This window comes from Diospyros lotus, chromosome 15 (genome assembly GCF_014633365.1).
Source record: "Diospyros lotus cultivar Yz01 chromosome 15, ASM1463336v1, whole genome shotgun sequence".
NCBI lineage: Eukaryota > Viridiplantae > Streptophyta > Magnoliopsida > Ericales > Ebenaceae > Diospyros > Diospyros lotus.
In genome coordinates this window covers 21790041-21811680 of record NC_068352.1, presented here as the reverse complement: position 1 = coordinate 21811680, position 21640 = coordinate 21790041, and the positions used below count along the sequence as shown (strand labels likewise).

The 21640-nt window shown below is 34.7% G+C and overlaps 1 protein-coding gene across 1 annotated transcript; it reads left to right on the top strand.

Annotated features, from left to right (window-relative positions):
- The first annotated feature begins 8657 nt into the window (after nucleotides 1-8657).
- LOC127791419 (tyrosine aminotransferase-like) lies at nucleotides 8658-20318 on the top strand. The gene is made up of 7 exons (XM_052321291.1): nucleotides 8658-8932; nucleotides 9439-9778; nucleotides 9869-10087; nucleotides 11313-11372; nucleotides 18691-18846; nucleotides 18935-19028; nucleotides 19861-20318. Exons 1-7 carry the CDS (start codon nucleotides 8658-8660, stop codon nucleotides 19977-19979), a joined length of 1263 nt encoding a protein of 420 aa, XP_052177251.1. The 3' UTR covers nucleotides 19980-20318.
- The last annotated feature ends 1322 nt before the right edge of the window (nucleotides 20319-21640 follow it).

The following is a 21640-nucleotide window of genomic DNA, read 5'->3' as shown; positions in this document are numbered from 1 at the left end:
ATTGGGTGCTTTCGATTTTAGGGATGCTGGTGGCTACAGCCACAATCCTGCGAAAAAGGAGATCAAGAGCTAAAGCAAAATTAACAGTACCTTGGTTATCAACAACTTTTTAGGGGAGACTAATTGCCTCGGTCTAGGTCTTTTGCGACTGTCACTTTGTAGATTATCGCTGTTATTCGTTAGCAATTATCGTGGTCGGCCTTCTGTTACTTACTTTAATCTTTGCTTTCTTAATAGCCATATGCCATTGCGTCAGGGAAAGACGAGAATTCAGCTTTTGATTTCACTCGTGTATTTTCTTTGAAGATAAAAACAAAGAGAATTCTTCCACAAAGGCAAACAATCACGGTAAATAAAACGAAGGCAACATGATTAAATTCTTGAAGCACATCAAGAGACAGATATAGGATTAATCAATGAAGAAGAAAAATAAGAAGCCATCATCTATATTTTCTGAGAAGACTGTTAAGCCATTGAACGGTCTTACCGTCATAAGCTGCTTCTTCTTCTACTCCGTCAATCGTCATTGCTTGCCTTTGTTGTGCCTCTCTGTTTGTATATAATATAAATATACCACCTACTTCTTACCCAGAAACTTTAATATGCCAGTATAATGGATAAAATTCTTTTTTCTCCAGAATGCTGTTCATGAGATTTTCTTCCAAGCTTCCTCCGAAACTTCTCATAATATAATGTAAGAGCGAAATTGATGGAAAAGTAACAAAATCCATAATATAATATGCATAACATATGCTTAACAGTTTTGTCTCCACCCATAATGGTACGCATACATAGATGTACTTTACAGTATGTAATATATACATCATCTATGCACATCCTTCTGATTCAAATTCCACGAGAAGCCATTATACATAAATCGATGTTTGCACACATGAATTAATGGTGGATATATATAATGCCAACTTTTTCAATTTCCTCCCATTCATGCCAATTCTTCTATTCACATTTGTATATGATGTATATGTGTGCATATGATGCAAAACAATGGCAAAATTATTTTATTCTTACTTTTCGCGATTAAATCTTCTACTATGCCTCAACCAGAACTTCTTACAGCATATATATACATATATATATGAATCTTTCGGCCTTTTCTTTCAATTATTTTTTGCATAAAACAATAATTGAAAAGTAAAATCGTAGCAGGCACAAAAATATTAAAAGAACGAGCGTACCCATGATGTCATCAGCACATATGTGTAATTGAGTTTGTACGGCTTGAAATTGTACTTGGCTGACAGAAAGAAAAGACGAGGGCCCCACGGTGGGCGCCAATTAATGATGCAAAGTCGATCACCTTTTTCTGTTTCGAACCAAGTACCTGCAAAAAGGGTGGGGACTTGCTCCCCGTGATCTCTTCGACGCTCAAGTCAGTTCACGGATTTTCGATAAGTATAATAGTAATGAAAGATAATAAAAGAGTCCCTTAGAAGTCCGATCTCCCTACCTGTAGTGGCTCTCCTCTATTTATAAATGTCCCTTGGCTTTTTTTTAGGAGATAAGATATCTTTTAAAAATAGAGGTCGATCCCCTTTCCATGGGAAAAAAAGATAATATTCCCTAATAGAAATAATTCTTGAAATGTTGAAGATATTATTGGTTGACTGAATCTTCTTCTCTATCTCTTTTCAGTTCAAAATCATAATAGAGATTATAAAGACACGTGAAACTCCTAGCACTTGACACGTGATGATTGTATATTGGCCTTTACTGGCCCACAAGGCTCCAACTTAATGGTAACCTCCCAGGGATAGTACAATAAAATTATCCCCTTTAAATATTCCCTCCATCACTTACATTATAGATATTATGCATATGTTTTGGATAAATGGCCATCAGGAATCATATGGGACAAGCCACAGCCGTGAGACTCGAGAAGCAATTAAGAATGGCTGGCAACCAATTGAGTACATATATTATATGTACATTATAGTTTAAACTTTAGTGGATTGGAGTTGCAAATGGGTGGCACATACGACCACAATTGGAGAAGTGGCGTGCAAGTGAGTCAAATATAATATATCTAATTAATTAGACTCATATAATATAATTAATTATATTCATTATACTTGTGTGTGTCAGGAAGAAGGCTGGAAGCATCCAGCACGTGAAGGACTCAGAAGGCAGTAAGCTGGGGGTCCGCATGGCACTTGCGCCCGGAGTAGGTGGCCATCATCTGGATGGCTGGAAGCAGCGAGTGAAAGCCCATGCGGCCACGTGGCTGGTCGGAAGCAGCGCTGGCCGGAAGCAACCCGAGAAGAAGAATGGCCGGGAAGAAAGGCATCCCGGGAAGGAGGACCCAGCGACCATCCGGGAATAACGTGAGTGCGGGAAAGAGGAGCGGCGCGGAGAGAAACACTTCTTGCCAAGAGAGTTACTGTTTGCCGAGAGGAATATTACTTGCCGAAAGAAATATGGCTGCCTAGAGAAACACTGTTTTGCCCAGAGAGATATTATTTGCTGAACGGATATGGCAGTTGCCGAGAGAAATACGAGTGTGCTGAGAGAAATGTTTTAAAAACTAGACCAGAGGGGGAATCAGCCTATTAATTAATTCATGTGTCAGTTGATTTGATTGGTTAAATTAGAGTCATCTAATCAATGATGTCATATATATATATATATATTTAAAATATTAATATTTTATATATTATTATGAAAAATACTATAATGAATTAATATATAATTAATATTTTATATATAATTGTTATATATGTTATTAAAGAATTAATTAAGAATTAAAAATTTAAAAATAAGTGAAAGGATAAAAAAAATTGAGGTCAACCCAATTCACCGATCTGATCGAATTTTGATTGATTTTGACCGGGTTAAAGGAGTTTTGACTTTTTATGTCAAATCGAACTGAATAGGCCACCAGTTCCTGATTAAACCGGTTCGATCGGCCAGTCCAGTCTAATTTTTAAAACAATTGAGATAATTATTGAGGGAAAATCCCAACTCTCGAGAATCGTGCAAAAAAAAAAAAATCTTACCACTCATTTTACTATGTTATTTATAGGGAAATAGAGAAATGTGTCATTTTTCTCTTGAATAATTTTACTTTCTAAAACAATGATTATTTATATTATTAACATAATTAATTATTTTTTATTATTTATTCATGATTTATTATCAAAAAGAATATTTTTATTTGAATTTACTCATTAAAAATACATCTATTTGTATTTATTTATTAAAAAAATTAAATAGACATTTGAAAAATTTACGACACAATAACTATTCATGCCGCGAAACTATGAATAATGAGTCAAATTTATCTTCAATGTGTATGTCTAAAAATTTAAAAGAGGTAATTCTGATAGATGTGGGTATTCCTGCATTTATCAATTTTACTTTCTATAAATAAGAAAAAATCTCTGTGATAGAAGTATCTTCAAAACTCTAGATTCATTATGCTTCTATTATTATTATTGTTTTTTTTGCTTAGAGATATGTTAAGTTAAATATAGGAGCTAGGGTCTTTGCAACAGACACCCAGTACCCTTAACCACTTCATCTTTCGCAATTTTCTAAAAATTTGAAATTCAGGATGAATATTTTTTTGCAATAATAAACCTTTTTTCTAAAAAGGTTGAATTTTGCGAAAATTTGAAGATCCATCAAGTGCGTGGAGAATAGGCTGACTTGACTCACAAATATGAGTTTTTTTGTTTGTTTGTTTGGTCATGCAACGCAAATCAAATCAAATAAATAATATGTATGGTTAGAGAACTAACAACATTGCATGTAAAAAAAAAAAAAGCAAAGAAATTAGAATCAATACCATTCAAAATATAATGAAAGGAGATCTGAAGTTATATATGCATCAATCTTATTCTCTTAGATGTACAAATGATTCCACAGGGGAGAAAAATTGTCTCTTGTATATGAAGGGATTTCTAAAATTGCAAATGTTAGACCAACACTATATATAAGGACAGGAGAACATAAAAAAAAAAAAAAAAAAATAGTAATACCCATTTATTTGAATCACTTTTTTATAGTCATTTACTCTTACTTCACAATTCAATAATTACATTTTCTTTGAAATGTTAAGTTATTCACATTCAACAATCAAATTCCCCGAAGGTCGGCTAAAAGGTTGGTGAAGCCCTAGGCATTCTGACGGTCGACAACTGGCAACAGCCCCTCTCTCTCTTGTTAACTGTTATCTTGGGTTTGCGTGAACCCTGACTAGTGATTGCACGTTTTTCTCGTCTCATTCCTTTCGTTGGCGACCGCATGTCGTCGGCATCCAACCATCACTTAGGTTAATTGCAGACAACACTTTTTTTGTCTAACAATGTGTATATAATCGTGCCTCTAACCACTCATCTAATAGATTGGTTCAACGGCAACTATGGCGATAGAGTTCAAGCACTTAGTGGTGGCCAAGTTCAAGGATGGCGTGGCTTGGAAGAGCTCTTGAAGGAGATTGAGAATATTGCCATTTCATTGGGTTTATACATGGAGTGTACATATAACACTCAAAGTCCTTTAATATGGGACATTAGAAGCTTAGAGATGTTGAGACAAGGTTTCACCCATGCTTTCTTGATTATATTCAAGAGCAATGAGGATTTCGTTGGCTTTGCTGGACACCCAAAACATGTGAAATTCTCAGCTACATTTTCAACAGCTATTGGCAAGATTGTGGTGCTCGATTTTTCAGCTATTGATAAGGTTGTGGTGTTTGGCTGTTCTTGCCAAGCCTCCCAGCTGTTCTGGCCAGAAACAGGGCAGAAGCTCATTGTTTTTGACTTATAATTTTTTTGGAAACCAAACATAGACTTTAGTGGACTATACCTTAATTTAACCCTGAATCCCATGCCCTATGAGTTTCTGGTCTATAATTTTTTTGAAACTCTCCTTTTTTGGGATTTAAACATAAATTTTAGTGACGTATACCTTAATCTGACCTTGAATCCCGTGAGCTGTGAGCTTCTGGCCTGTAATTTTTTTAGGGCTCTCTCTTTTTTCTTTTTTTTTTAAGATTTTAGACATAAATTTTAATGGCCTGTACCTTAATCCATGTCTTTCATTTTGGCAGTTAAGATAGAGTTAAAAGTCGAGTCATATATGTTATGTGGTTGAATGTGAACAAGTGATTTCTGCCAATGGGCATACTATCACGTGGCATGATCGTACAGATATGCATTTAGGCGAAAAAGAAAGATTGCAGCAGGACTTGCCACGCGTCTTGGTTGGCTGGCTGGCAGGCAGGCAGGCTGGAATTGCTTTTAGAATTCGTTAATAAATTTTAAGAAGATTGAATTGGGTTCTATAAAAATTTAAGAATATTTTTAATATTTTTTTTTAATTTATTGGGTTTGACTATTTGTGTTTTTGTTGATGGAGATGGATAATTAAATTAAAGTTCAATTAATCACAAACATACATGTAAGGTTTTTTAAAAATTTGGAGGCTCTTTGGCTCATATTTTTTAAGATAATTTTTAAGTCTTTTTATTTATAAATTATATAAAATTTTAAAATTAATTAACATTTAAGTTGATAATGTATTTAGATAAATATATTTTAAATTATCATTTATATACTTATGTATTTGATTTAAAAAAGTTGATAAATTATTAAAATTTAACAAAAAGATTAAAATAGATATATTACTGAATAATATAAATAAAATTTATAAAAATATTAATTTTTAATAAAAATAAATTATAAATTAATGTTCAACTGATAAAAATTATTATCATTACATGTTGATAAATTATATATAATTATTAAAAAATATATTAATAAAATATTTTATATTTATATTTAAATTTAATTCATAAAAATATTAAATATATATTGAGACATTAATATTTATATATGTTAAATATATATATATAGAGAGAGAGAGAGAGACAAAAAAGGAAGGGCAGGGGGTTTGGCGACGTTTATGGTCGAGTCGCCTCCAAGATGGAGATGATAGCGATAGCGTTGGGTTAGAGGCAATGGCCGAGATGGAAGCTTGAGGTGACGATAGAAACAACAAATGAGCAGATGGAAGCAGCGGCGGCAACAGTACTGAGCTAGAGATGACGATTAAGATGGAAGTTGTGATTATGAGGAAGTTGGCAATGGAAGTAACAATAGAAGAAGATGGGAGGAAAGTGAAGAATAAAAAAAAGAGAAGGGCATAAGGATGAGAGAGTTGTAATGCTTAAGGGCAGAAAAAATTGGACATATTAAGAGTTTTTTTAGGATAAAATTGTAAATAACTTGGTTAACTAAATAAGTTGCTAACAAGGTTTTTGAGAAAAGTTGGAGAAGAGTTTTTTTTAAATGTTGTTAAAACAATGTTTAAGTTTTTTAATTTTTAATAAATATATAACTAAATAAGATATACAACATTTAAGTTAAAGAAACAACTAATAAATGATCAAATTGCTAAGGCAAACACCCTTATTGATTTTAATTTTAAGGACTTGTATCATTTCTCTATAAGCAAAATATTGAAGATTCAATTATGAAATGACAATTAAAGCTTAACTTTTATACCAGAGTTGGAAGAAAATTTACAATTCCCTTCCAATCAAGAATAAAACCTTCACAAAATAAATTGAGTTCTTGGAACACTCTACTGAGTTAAATATAATGAAATAGAATTTACTTTCAACCCTTAGGGGGGTTTGTTAATCAAGATATGGGGTGAAAAAATCAAGATATGGGATGTATCCCAGATTTTTATTATTTCCAACATATTTGTTAAGGTTATCTAACCATTTTTAAAAAAATCATTAATGACATTTTATCTTGATATTTCAAGATAGGTATATCTCTCATCCCCCTCAAGATAAAAATATCTTGGTCCCTACATATAAGAAAAAAATGACTTATGTGTCATCTAATGCATTCCAAATAATTTAACAAATAATTTGATAAAAATATTGTAATGTTTTCTAACTTTATCTTGATAATTTCATATCTTGCTCCGAAAATCATTTCGAACTTATTTTAATACTCCCTTATCTTGCTCATTATAACAAACGCTACCTTAATAAATAAAGATGAAAACAAAGACAACAAAGTACAAGATAAATGGATGCTTGAATGCTTCAACACCTTCAACTTTGAATGCATCAACTAATGTTAACAAGTATCTTCAATGTTAGTCGATGAAAGCCTTTTCTACTCACTTTTTCTCATATTGTGAAATTTTTTTTAGAAAAGAGAATAAATAAGGCTGTGTTTTCTTTATATTTTTAATTTTCAGTTTTGAATTTTAAATTTATTTTCAGTTTTATGTTTTGATAATTTGTTTTTAAAAAATTAAAAACGTGTTCTTTTTGTTATTTTAAAAAATTATTTCTTAAAACAAAAAATTAGAAAACACATTTACTTTAGAATTTTGAGAAAAATTATTTTATGATATTTTATTCAATGAATTTGATTATTAAATGATAAAATTAACTCTTTTTAATAAAATTTTACTATTAAAATAAAATAATAATTTACTAACATTTAAGTGATAATTTATATTAAATATTATTATTCATAATATGTGTAATATACTTAATAATATACTATATGTTATCTTATATTTTTTATTATAATATAGATATACTATATTTTTAAAATTTTAAATAAATATATAATTTTATTTTTAAAATTTAAGAATATTTTTTTTTCTTTTTTAGAGCTAATGGAGAAGAAATTATGTTTTTCATGTTTTGGATTTAGAGATTGTTTTGATTGAAAACAACCAAAACAACATTTTATCGTTTTAAGTTTTCTTTATAATTTTTTTTCTTATTTTTAAAATTGACAAAGTAAACACATTTTTATTATTTTAAAAAATTAAAAATTAAAAATAACTTAAAAACAATAAAAAAAACGCAACCTAATCTTTTTTCTTATTTTCCCTCTCCATCTCTTAAATGTCAATGGTACAATAAAATGAACTTTTGATAATAACAAATCTTGTCATCCTCTAAAATTAAAAATAATTTCCTATTTATAAGATGTTTCATTCAAAATGAAAATTTTCTCGAAAGATGGATTTTGTCAAAATTATCTTAGTATGGTCGACTAAATATTAGTGAATGGTCGACCAAATTCAAGCAGTAAGCATGCATTTAAAAAATTGTTAAAATTTTTCTTTGTTTGATTGATTAAAGCTGGCTGAATGGCTAACCAATTCAAAGTAGCAAGTATCAAGTATCAAGTTTTGTTTCCATTGTTGTGTAGTCGACCATTGCAAAAATATGGTCGACTAAATGGTCCCAAAATCAAAACACTAATTCTCTCTATGTATTTAGTCAATCAAATGAATGCAGATAAAAAGAGAACAATGTGTTATTCGAGCATCGATTAACACTTATTTAGCCAATTAAATGCAAGTTTTAGTTGATCAAATGTCTCTAATATAACCTATAATTGTTGGGCTTCTTCTACTTTATTAAAAGTCACGTAAAGACGATCATTGGTGGGGCCCAACTGCAATTCAAGTTCGCTTTGTATTCTCCTATTTTTATTTGGGAGTAAAATACAAATTATGCTTGGAAGCTTGCCTTGCCCAGCACATAAATCCCTCACAAATGGCGCCGCCATGTGCTTCTACTCACTCGTCAACCCTGCTGACTCTCTCTGTCTCCCCTGTAAAACTTGAATCCGGTAGAGAGAGGAGAAATGGAAAACGGTTCGGCGGCGGATAGATGGTGTTTCAGGCCAAACGATTTGGCGACGAGGTCGTCGGGGGTGACCATAAGAAGCGTTCTGACTCGGGTCGTGTCCAACCTCGACCCGGCGGACCCCCGTCCCGTCATCCCCCTCGGTCACGGCGACCCCTCCCATTTCCCTTGCTTCCGCACCACCACCGTCGCCGAAGACGCCGTTGTCGCCGCCCTCCGCTCCGCCAAGTTCAACGGCTACGCCCCCGGTCTGGGCTTGCCTCGCGCCAGAAGGTTAGCTGAATTTCACGCCTGTTGGGTAGCTTGATATACACCATTTGCTTCACCTCTTTCTCTCTGTTCAACTAGCAGCTTAGATATTTTGGGGGCGATGGGTGATTTGACCTACTCCGAGTTTAAGAAATATATTTTCACCTAAAAGTTATTATGAACACCATTTTCCTTAAAAAGGTTGTTAGATGGAATATTCAGGCATTGGAGGTGCTAGGCTGCTATGAATATTCCTGGACTGGAAAAGACTACTTGCTATGAACAACAGTTTTACACATTACTTCTAATATATTTCTTTCACGATGAGAGAACCAAACACAAAGAGAAAAAGGAAAATGTTCATGGTTTAAGATTCTCTGTGACGATCCCTGCTTCAAGTAAAGTAGCAAGGAAAAACAGAAGATGCAAAAATTACTGAGAGAATGGAAAAACTTGATAAATATGCTTATTGATTCAAGGATGTAGCTGATTCAATTAATCTCATTGTTGTACTTGTAATTTCTTAACAGTGCCATAGCAGAGTACCTTTCGAAAGATCTTCCCTACAAGTTATCAAGCGATGATGTTTATCCAACAGTTGGATGCACACAAGCAATCGAACTTTTGGTAACAACTCTTGCTAGTCCCAATGCCAACATTCTACTTCCAAGACCAGGCTTCCCATACTATGAAGGAGTCTGTGCTTTTACTGGCCTAGAAGCCCGCCACTTTGATCTTCTTCCAGATAAAGGTTGGGAGGTAGATCTTGATGCACTTGAAGCTCTTGCAGATCAGAATACTGTTGCTATGGTTATTATTAACCCAGGAAATCCTTGTGGGAATGTCTTTACATACCAACATTTAAAGAAGGTGTGAATTTTAACATGAGTTAGAAATGCATACGCTTTACATATAATGGGTTTGGTTCTCATTTTGGTGGTTGATGTTCTGAGTTCTTAGCTTGCTGAGACTGCAAGGAAGCTGGGGATATTAGTGATTGCTGATGAAGTTTACGACCATCTTACTTTTGGGAATAACCCATTTGTGCCTATGGGAGTCTTTGGATCAATTGTGCCTGTTATTACTGTTGGCTCTATATCAAAGAGGTGGATGGTTCCCGGTTGGCGATTTGGTTGGCTTGCCACAAATGATCCCAATGGCATTCTTCAAAAATATGGGGTTCTCTCTCTCTCTCTCTCTCTCCCCATAATAATCTCTCCTTGATTTAGTTTACTCAATTGTACGACAAACAAAAACAAATGCCACTTAATGGATATTGCAATATGTGCCATTTCCCATCATGAGGCATCACTTGGGTACATACTACATTCTGATGCATCGACATTGAAATCTTGAGCGTTAGAAGAAAAAAAAGGGAATGTCCCCAATGGACCAAGCTCCATGCTTTGCAAGGGTTGGGGGAGGGTTGCATAACATACAACACCCCCCCCCATCCCAGGAGGCTGTTTCCACTACCTGAACTCTGATTTTCAGGTAAAGGAGCAATTTCACGTTGCTACTAAGGCTTTCCATTTTAGTGATTGCATTTTTAACATCAGGCAAAATTTCATCTGAGTTGTTCAAAAACTTTCCGCATCTTCAAATGAAGTGGCATTGTGCCCATAAACAGAAGAAAATGCCCAAACGAATTTTGATTTTACACCTGTTATTACTACCAAATTAAGAAAAATTCAATGGCCCATGTCAGCAGAGGATGCAACCTTGTCAAATAATTATATCATCTGAGCGGAAGAAAATGAGTCTGATTTTCAGGTGGATGTTAACTGATTTTCTAAGTAACTGATTGGTATCCTTTTTTCTTAAAACATAGAATTGAAATAGATTTTTAGATATATCTTGCAAACAGAAACTGCATTTAGAAAAGGTTTAATGTGCTAGTTGCAAGTTGGTTAATTAGGAAATAAAACTGAAGACAAATCTTGTACTGAATGGTAGTAGTATTGTTTCATTAAAACATGCTTAGGTAGTAAGACAAATTGACACGAATGAGTAACAAGGGGACACAGGATCAAAGAATAACAAGTGAACATTTTGTTGATTAATATTCAGTAGATCCAAAAATCTCCAGAAACCCAATCTGTAGTAAACTTGTTCCCTCTTGAAGCAAATTATTCTCCCTTGATGGACACTTGAGACAAAATAAATTGCTCTAGAAAAATGGGATTATACGGATATTAGTTGGAATTGGTTTGTTTTTCCAATTACTAAGAAAGTGATGAATCACATGTTTTCATGTGCTAGTTTTTGGAATTCGGCTCATACAGTGCTCCTGATTGTATTTGACACTAAATGAAATTTATTAATGCTTCAGAGTCTTGTTCAATCAGATTTTGTGGCCATTTGGAAATGTAATGACATCTATTTTGTTTCTTTTCTTTTTCAGATTATTGATTGCATTAAGGGAGTTTACAATATGTCTACTGATCCTGCAACATTCCTTCAGGTTTGTAGTTAAAAAATCAAACTCTCTTGATTTTATTTTCTCTCACTGCTAAATCAATGTGGGGTTGAGATTGGAAGTTTTCTGATCTTAGATTATGCTGGGTCATTAGCCAGACCATGGAGAAGAATTAAAGACAAAATTTTGTTTTGGCTAGTGACTGTAGGCATTGCAGAAAAAGATGAAACAAGCTGGAAAAAACTGTAGATTCTTGCCTTATGTATTCCCGAGAGTAGTATGGGGTATTTATACACAACACTTAGGTTATCTCCTACATTCTAGGAACATATTTGAATATGCTTAAAAGATAAAATACTACAAGAAGAATTTAAAAAAAACTATTGAGATATCTTGAATTATCTGTGTCGGCAAATAGGGTTTCCAACAGGTGATGGTAGCTAGGGTTTGGTTTCTAGCTTGGGAAAGACGGTGGCTGGTATTGATGGAAGGTTTTAATCAGTGGTTAATTGATTGATTGTCTATACTTTCTAAAAGTAGAATTGTATCTTATAGATTAGGATATGTTTCCTAATTTGTTTGTATCCTAAAATTGTATAGTTCCTAAATCTAGATTTAGAATTCTTTCCTAAGCTAAGTTTAGTAACTTCCTAAATCTTGTAAAGAGTCTTGTATAAATCAAGTTCTACCCGTGAGTAAGAAGTAAGACAAAAAGGTTTATTTTTCTCCTAATTGTTGACATGGTATCAAAGCCCTAGGGATTGTTTTACAACTTCCTTGGGAGATACAGAGTCTATCCTTACCAGTCTTCCCCACCTTTCGTTTTACGTTCAAACCTTGGTTTAAAAATGTCTTCCATCCAAGATCCTACACCTGATTCCAGCCATACCTTCGAAGTTCCAGTTGCTAGAACTCAAAATGGGGCCTCGGGAAGAGAATTACAGAATCTCCAAGTAGCCTACCGTTTGAATGACAAGAATTACCTAAAGTGGTCACAGCTGATCTGAACCTTTCTTAAAGGAAAGGGGAAGCTCAGCCACTTGTTAGAAACATGCTCGAAGGAGGATGACCCAACATTTGTAGCATGGGACGAGGAAGACTCCTTGGTGATGTACTGGCTCTGGAATTCCATGGTTCTAGAAATCAGTGACACTGTCATGTTTTTGACCGGAATTCCATGGTTCTAGAAATCAGTGACACTGTCATGTTTTTGACCACCACCAAGGATATTTGGGAGGCCATAAACTTGACTTATTTAAAGGTTAAGGACACAACTCAAATTTATGAGATACGGGCAAGGGTGGCAGCAACCAAACAAGGGTCGAAGACCGTCATAGAGTATGCAAATATGTTGTAAACTCCATGGCAAGAACTGGACAATTGCTAGTGTTTGAAGATGAAATGTAGCGAGGATGTTGCACGCCATAAGAGGTTTGTTGAAAAAGAACGGATATGTGATTTCTTGGTTGGTCTTAACACAGAATTTGATGCAGTCAGAGTGCAGATTCTTGGTAAGGAAAATTTGCCTTCCTTAAACGAGGTAATCTCTTTAATAAGGGTAGAAGAAGGGAGAAGAGGTGTAATGCTAGAATCTATCCCTGGCGAGAGTTCTACCCTAGTGTCTTTTAAAGGTCATTATCAAAACAAAGGCCCAAGGGATGAAAAGAAGCCAGTGGATAGGGAGTCTCTATGGTGTACCTTTTGTTAAAAAACCTAGGCACACCATAGAGAAGTGCTGGAAACTCCATGGAAAGCCACCCAAATGAGGACCAACAAGGAGTCAAGTGCATGTGGCAGTTAGTGGCCAGCAGTCTGAATCGAGAGATTTAGAGCACGGAGGAAAGCCCCTTGAGTTTAACAGGGTGGAGATCGAAAGACTCAAAAACTTTCTAGGATCTCTAGAAAAAAAGATAGAGAAAGGTAGTTGCTCTCTTGCTCCCACAGGTAATTCTATCTTATTTTTTTCCTTACATGCTTCAGAAACTTTACACCAAAATTGTTGGATCCTAGACTCGGGTGCTTCTAACCACATGATCTCCTACCCACTCTTGTTTATTTCCTATAATCCTTGTCTCAGCTCAAGAAAAATCACAATGGCAGATGGCTCACTCATTATGGTTGCTGGCCAAGGAGATATTCTCCTCAATGATCACCTAACCCTCAAGAATGTTGTTCATGTCCCTAAGTTATTTGCTAATCTTATATCCATCCAAAAACTTATTAAGGATACTGATTGCAGTGTATCTTTCTATTCTAATGTCTGTGAGATACATGGGCAGGGCAAGAAAAGGATGATCGGGCTTGCTAGGGCTAGGGATGGACTTTATTATCTCAAGGAACCAGGAGGACAGGACAAGAAGGAATTTTCTCCCCTCGTGTCATGCCTAGCCCAATCCAATGAGGACAAGATGTGGTTACAACATTATTGAATGAGTCATCCCTCTTTTCTTACTCTCAAATTAAGGTTTCCTAATTTAGCCAAAGGTCTGGATTTTAGTCACTTTTATTGTGTCGATTGTGAACTTGCTAAACATAAAAGAGTGTATTTCTCTCCTTCTAATAAAAGACTGATTCTCCTTTCTCCTTAATTCATAGTAACATTTGGGGTCTATCAAGTGTTCCCAATATTTCTTGGGCAAGATAGCTTGTTTTATTTATTGATGATTGTACTAGGGTGGTTTGGATATATTTATTGAAAACAAAGTTAGAAGTAAGCCATGTGTTCCCTAATTTTTACAACATGATTAAGACTCAGTTTGGGGTTAATATAAAGCGGTTTAGGTTTGATAATGCTAGAGATTTTTTTAATCAATCTCCATCTGTCTTCTTTCAACAAAAAGGTGTTATTCATGAGTCTTCTTGTCCCTACACTCCAACAGAATGGGGTAGGCAAGAGGAAAAATAGTCACCTTCTAGTTGTTGTTCGAGCGCTTCTTTTTCACCATAATGTCCCTCAACATTATTGGGGAGAAGTAGCTCTAACAACCATCTCTTTTATCAACAGATTGCCATCTAAAACACTAGAATCTCATGGTCCTATTCAACTATTGGTGAGTCATTTTCCTAACTTTCATGTGGCTAGTAATTGGCAGCCCAAGATATTTGAGTGCATAGCTTATGTTCATGTTTCAACAGTCAATAGAGGGAAGTTAGATCCCTGTGCCTTAAAGTGTGTGTTTATTGGATATTCACCCACACAAAAAGGCTATCGATGCTATCACCCTCCTTTAAAGAGATTTTTTGTATCTGTCGATGTTACTTTTGCTGAAAACGAATCCTGCTTTAGATCATCAAATACTTAGGAACAAAATTAGACTTTAACTAATAGGGATTCCTCTTTTATTCTTTCTTACCCTAATTTGTTATCCTTGAACCCATCTTCTAACTGGAAGGACTTGGTAAGCATGACACCTGAGGAAGTTTCATCATCTACTCCTCGGCCTCTACAGGTATACTCAAGGAGAAAGAAACCCGAATCTAACCCTATGCAAGCCCCAGCATCTGCTACAAGTCCCATAAGTCCTAAAGTCTCTGCAAGCAAAAGTAACACTGACAATTTTGCCATCATTTCAGAGCCATCACCAGGTATTTCCTCAACCAACTCTCTTGATATAAGCCCTATAAAACCTACTTAACCCATTGCTCAATTAGATACCTATGATCTAGATTGGCCCATTGCACTTAGAAAAGGATCCAGAACTTGTACCAAACATCCGTTACACCTATTTCTTTCCTTTTCTAAGCTGTCACCTACCTACAAAGCCTTTCTTACTAGCTTGCATACTATCCCTATTCCAAAAAAAAATTCTGAAGCTATAGGGAATAAGAATTGGAAGGATGCCATGGAAGCTGAGATGCCAGCCCTAGAAAAACACCAGACTTGGGATTTGGTAAAATTGCTTAAAGGAAAGCATTCAATGGGTTGTAAATAGGTCTATACTATGAAATATAGGTCTCATGAATCTCTAGATCAGTACAAAGCAAGATTGGTTGCCAAGGGATACACAGGTGTATGAGGTAGATTATTTGTACACACTTGCACCGGTGGCTAAGCTAAATACAATTAGAGTCCTAATTTCTTTGGCTGCTAACTTAGGTTGGCCATTGCATCAATTTGACGTAAAAAATGCATTTTTATATGATAACCTAGAGGAAGAGGTATATATGGAATTACCACCTGGTTATGGGACAGTCACATAAGGGCTGGTTGTATGCAAATTAAAAAAGCCTTGCATGGACTGAAATAGTCCCCATGGGCTTGGTTTGGGAGATTTACGAGTGTTATGCTTGGAATAGGGTATAGACAAAGTCAAGGAGACCGTACACTTTTTATTCAACATTCAGCCACATGGGGAGTAACTATATTAATTGTGTATGTAGATGATATTGTTGTTACCGGCAACAATAAAGAAGGTATGGCTCAATTAAAAGAATGTCTGTTAAAGGAGCTTGAAATTAAAGATTTGAGGAGATTAAAATATTTCTTGGGAATAGAGGTGGCTCATTCTAAAGAAGGTATATTCATATCCCAGTAGAAATATGCGGTGGATCTCTTAAAAGAAATTGGATTGCTAGGCTACAAAGTAAGTGACACACCCATTGACCCAAATCATAAGTTGGGAGAAGCACTTGAAGAAAATATGGTTGACAAGGAACCATCAGAGGCCGGTTGGGAAGCTAATATACTTGGACCTTACTTGGCTACATATAGCCTATGTTGTAGGAGTGGTTAGTCAATTTATGCACAACCCAAGAGAAGTCCATCTTAAAGCTATGTGTTGGACACTCCATTATCTAAAAGGTGCACCTAAGAGAGGCATTTTATTCAAAAAAAGAGGAGCTATGACTCTTGTAGCGTACACGAATGCTGATTATGCATGCTCTATTGTAGATAAGAGGTCCACTTCTGGCTATTGTAATATGTTAGGAGGCAATTTGGTGATATGGAGAAGTAAAAAGCAAAATGTAGTAGCTAGGTTAAGTGGTGAGGCCAAATTTCGATCCATGACTTTAGGTGTGTGTGAGTTATTGTGGCTAAAAATTTTACTAAATGATCTCAGGATTGAGTGGACTGTGCCTATGAAGCTCTACTGTGACAACAAGTCAGCAATCAATATCACTCACAATCCTGTTCAACATGGCAAGACAAAGCACATTGAAGTAGATAGGCACTTCATTAAAGAGAAATTAGACAGTGGGCTGACATGCACACCATACATCTCATCACAAGATCAGTTAGCATAAATGCTAACTAAAGGACTGCCTACACTAATGTTTAATTGGATGATGAGCAAGATTGGGATGCAAGACATACATGCCCAATCTTGAGGGGGAGTGTTGGCAAATAGGGTTTCCAATAGGTGATGGCAGCTAGGGTTTGGTTTCTAGCTTGGGAAAGACTGTGGCTGGTATTGATGGAAGGTTTTAATTAGTGGTTAATTGATTGATGATTGATTGATTGTCTATATTTTCTAAAAGTAGAAATTATCTTGTAGATTAGCATATGTTTCCTAATTTGTTTGTATCCTAAAATTGTATAGTTCCTAAATCTAGATTTAGAATTCTTTCCTAAGCTAAGTTTAGTAACTTCCTAAATCTTGTAAAGAGTCTTGTATAAATCAAGCTCTACTCGTGAGTAAGAAGTAAGACAAAAGGGTTTATTTTTCTCCTAATTGTTGACAACAGGGAATGATACTGAAAGACTTGCTTTAAGGGAACATTTGGCATGAGAATTTGAAACTAAAAATCTTGGGAGGCTGAGATATTTTCTAGGAATTGAGGTAATCTACTCCAAAAGCAGCATATTCTTTTTCCAAATGAACTATATTTTGGACCTGTTAAAGGAAATATGAAAACTTGACAACAAAGTAGCAAGTTCAGTTATCCAAATCACAGAATAGGAGCAAAAGATGGAGGGAACACAGTTAATAAAGGCAATTATCAAAGGTTAGTTGGCAAATTAATATCTGTTTCACACTAGGTTGATATTGCTTACTCCATGGGGATAGTCAGTCAATTTATGCATGACCCAAGGGAAGAACACCTATAGGCTGTAAACCACATCCTACATTACTTGAAAGGAACTCTAGGAAAAGGAATTATGTTTTGGAACAATGGTGGTATGACTCTAGAATCCTATTCTGATGCTGATTATGCAGGCACACCTATGGATAGGCGTTCCACATCAGGTTATTATACATTTCTAAGAGGAAACTCGGTCACATGCAGGAATAAGAACCAAAGTGTTCTTGCTAGATCAAGTGTTGAGGCAAAGGTTAGAGCTATGAGTATGTGAACTTCTATGGCTAAGAATTATTTTGAATGATCTCAAGATCAGACTAGAAGGGATAAAGAAACTGTATTGTGATAATAAATCTGCTATTAGTATTGTTCACAATTCAGTCTAACATGATCGTACCAAACATATAAACGTCGATTGACATTTCATCAAAGAAGAATTGGATAGTGGCTTAATAACTACTTACATACTAACAGAAAATCAATTAGTTGATATCCTAACTAAAAGTCTTCCACTAGCAAGATTTCAGGATATTACATGCAAGGTGGGAGTGGTCAACATATACTCTCTGCTTGAGGGGGAGTGTTGGAGATCTATATCAATCAATCAACCGGTTTGGTTCCTATGATTATGTTGGAGATCCATATCAATCAATCAACCAACTGGATTTGTTCCTATGATTGTGGGATTATTCCCATAATTGTTGTTTGACTTTTTTGTACAGATTTGATTCCCGTTGTTATGCTTCCCATTTTGTAGTTTCCTTTTGTATTCTTTCCTATTTTATAAATCTTCTCTTGTATATAAAGGGTGATTGACCCTACTATAAATGTAAGAGAAGTTATCACAGGTTCTACAGTTTCCTTTTTGTGACTTTGCTTTTGGTAGTTCATATTGACACAAGGAAGGAGCAGTTGGTTTCAATTTGTAGCAGAAAATCTGATGCTGAACTGTTTCTGCTGAGCCAACTTCTTAGTTATTCATTTCTCTTTTTCTCCACTAGCCAGAATGGCGTCTATGTATGTTTTGTTCAATTTATTTTAGTTACTTATTTGTTATTCATATTTGTGATTTGATCATAGAAGACAATTTCCATAGAATCCAATGTTGTGGTTTCCAGAAGTGGTGAAAGCAATTAAGACTGGTCAATGTTTTATGAATTAAAGTTATTCTAGGATGTGTGATCATAGTTGTGTTAGTTTACTTATGGAAAAAACTAACATTGCTTGTTTATTTCTTCAGTCGTGTTATTATAAATGATAATCCAGATCTGAGCTAGTCATTCTACATTGATGATGTTGCTTTTCTTCTTTGAATGTGATTATATGGTTTTAATGTCATCAGGGGGCAATTCCTCAAATTCTTGAGAACACAAAAGAAGAGTTCTTTTCCAAAAATATTATTTCACTGAGAGAAGCTGCGGATGTTTGCTATGACAGACTTAAAGAGATCCCTTGCATTGCTTGCCCAAGCAAACCCGAAGGGTCTATGTTTGTGATGGTAGGGAATTAGATCATTTGAGATTGACCTGTTCATTGCAAGTGGGTCAAAGATATGAGATATAACAATGAAAACTTTTATTTTTTAGGTTAAACTAAATTTGTCACTGCTGGAAGACATTAAAGATGATATTGACTTCTGTTTGAAGCTGGGAAAGGAGGAGTCTGTGGTTATTCTACCAGGTAAGAAATGATTTATTCTTCAAACGCTGGAGTAATTTGGCATAAGGCTAACAACTCTCTCTCTCTCTGCATATTTCATCTTTAGCTTTTCAATGTAATGGACTGTGTGACTTTTGGCAAATTCTGTTGGTTGTTTCTCTGCTTGCTAATTTGTATTCAAGAAGTATCTAACATGTTCTAAATTTTTAAGTGTCACATATCAATGTAAAATTGAAGTAGAAACCTTGAGTAGAAAACTGTGGACTTGAGTCTGACTGTGGTTCTTGTTATATTCCAATTGATACCGAGTTGTTTTTTTTTTTTTTTTTTCTTTTTACTTCATTTCTTCTGCCATCAAATGCGTGTGAGGTTACCCTCTATTTCTCTGGCACATGGCTTTAAATATCTTAAAAAGTTATTGTTTTCTGAGGGTTTGGGATCTAAGAGCATTTGATTTCTCTTGTGAATCTACTGTTAATTCCCACAGAATCCTATAAGACGCTGCCAATTGACATCTATATGGGGCAATTTTAACATTGGAAAAGCAAATTTTATATTAGCTCTAAAATCCATTGTCCCCATTTTCGTATAAGCAACTGTGATGGCATTAGACTGTTCTTCTTTCTCTGTTCACTTCTTATTTACTGAATTAAGCTAAAGTCCTCGACTTCTTTCAAAATGTTGATGTTATGTAAATAGTACTTACGAGAGTCATTGAGGTTGCATCTGAGACAACTGGATCTTGATCGTCCTTGTTCTCTGGACCGTGAATTTTTGCAGGTCGGTAACCAAATCGAAACTGAGAATGAATCTTGACATCTGACGACGTGCTTTTGGTTGGTTGTTTCTGCAGGGGTTGCAGTCGGACTAAAGGACTGGCTTCGCATTACATTTGCCGTGGAGCCGTCCTCTCTTGACGATGGCCTTGGAAGGGTGAAAGCTTTCTGCCTGAGGCATGCCAAGAAGCAGTAATCAATCAATCATACACTTTTGATTTGATTTCCTCATCTCCTCGATGAATGGTAAGTGAGAATGCAAATGCTGTGTTGGAAGATCAACAAGAGCTCGTTGATCTCTCCTTTCAATTTCATGTTTGCTAGCTAATCAATAAGATAAGGTGCTCTTGTTGGCTCCTCTGCACTTTCCTTTCTTTCTTTCCTTTCTTTCTGTCTCTATCAGTTATTCAAACACGCTATTATTGTTGACTTGTATGTCTTTTCATTCACGACTCTAGTAAGGTTGATTAGCAACTCGGCGTTGCTGTCACATTCTTCCCACCCACTCTCTAATAAATAAAGGCCTTTATTAGCAGTGTGACGACTTTCAGTTTTTTCTTTTTTTATTAGTACTTCCTTTCTTTAAAAAGGTTTAATTTATTCTATTCTATTTGTTGATTAAATTAATGTATAATTTAATTAGCAATCACAACAATACCTTCAATTTTTTAATTTAGACCATCTCTTCTTAAACTGCTGCAAATAACTAAGATTTAAATGTTATGTTTGAAAGATTTGAGAAGGTCAGCTAGGCATTGCCATTGCCATCCCAACTCAAAGCCAAGGCTGTCCTATCATCAAAATCAATGGGCATCTTAGCACTGGGGGTGTATTTGTAAGATTAATTCAGTGTTAGTATGGTGTAAAGTCAAAAGTGGCAATTAAAAGAGCTGTGATGGAATTTCTCTCTCAACAACGCATCGTGCTTTTTTCTTTTTACCATAATTGCAGTTAAACCCCCTCCTGAGTTTTGCCTATAATTAAATTAATAATGGAGTTTTTTTTCTTTGAAGTTAACTTATTGTGAGATTCTACAATTAAATTGGTCATTAAAGAAGAGTAAAATTAAATTGGAATAAAGTCGATAAAGTTAGTAATGTTTTACTACTTTCCTTTCCTTCCTTCCGTTACTTCTCTAAATGCTTATTACCTTTTATTATCAATTTTGTTGATGTATTAAACTATGAATCTGAAAACTTTGATACAAAAATCATTTTACCCCCTTGGAAAATAAATTCCATGGAAAGAAGCTTTAAATGGTTATACCATACATATTTTTTTATGAAAAAATTACGAATGTTTGATTATTTTTTATAAAAAATGTGTATTAATTACATATTTTCTATGAAAAATATGTGCAATCAAACACACTCTTAATTCATTTGAAGTGTGTATTTGCGTATTTTTATGTCTTAAAAAAAATATTAAGATACAAATATAAATTTTTAACATAATTATTTAAAACATAGTACCATTTCACAACATGAATTAGGGTTTATAGGCAAATCTGATTTTCGAATTCATATTTTGAGAACCTTCATCTCTCAAGCCTTTTGCACTCTTTAATGGGGTAAGAGAATGCAGTCACCCTTACAGAATATTTATACTCTCACAATTAGGATTTTAGCTTTATATGAAAGAAGAGAAGACGTAATCCACCATCATGCAGAAGACTCACAGATTACCCATCACTAACTCTTGAGCATTCATGGGCTTACAACAAATTTAGCTTAGATTGAATTAAGTTTAAGTATTTTTTTAAATGAACAATTGTATAAAAATATGAAAAACAAGAGTATTCATGGGCTTACAATAAATTTAGCTTAGACTGAATTAAGTTTAAGTATTTTTTTTAAA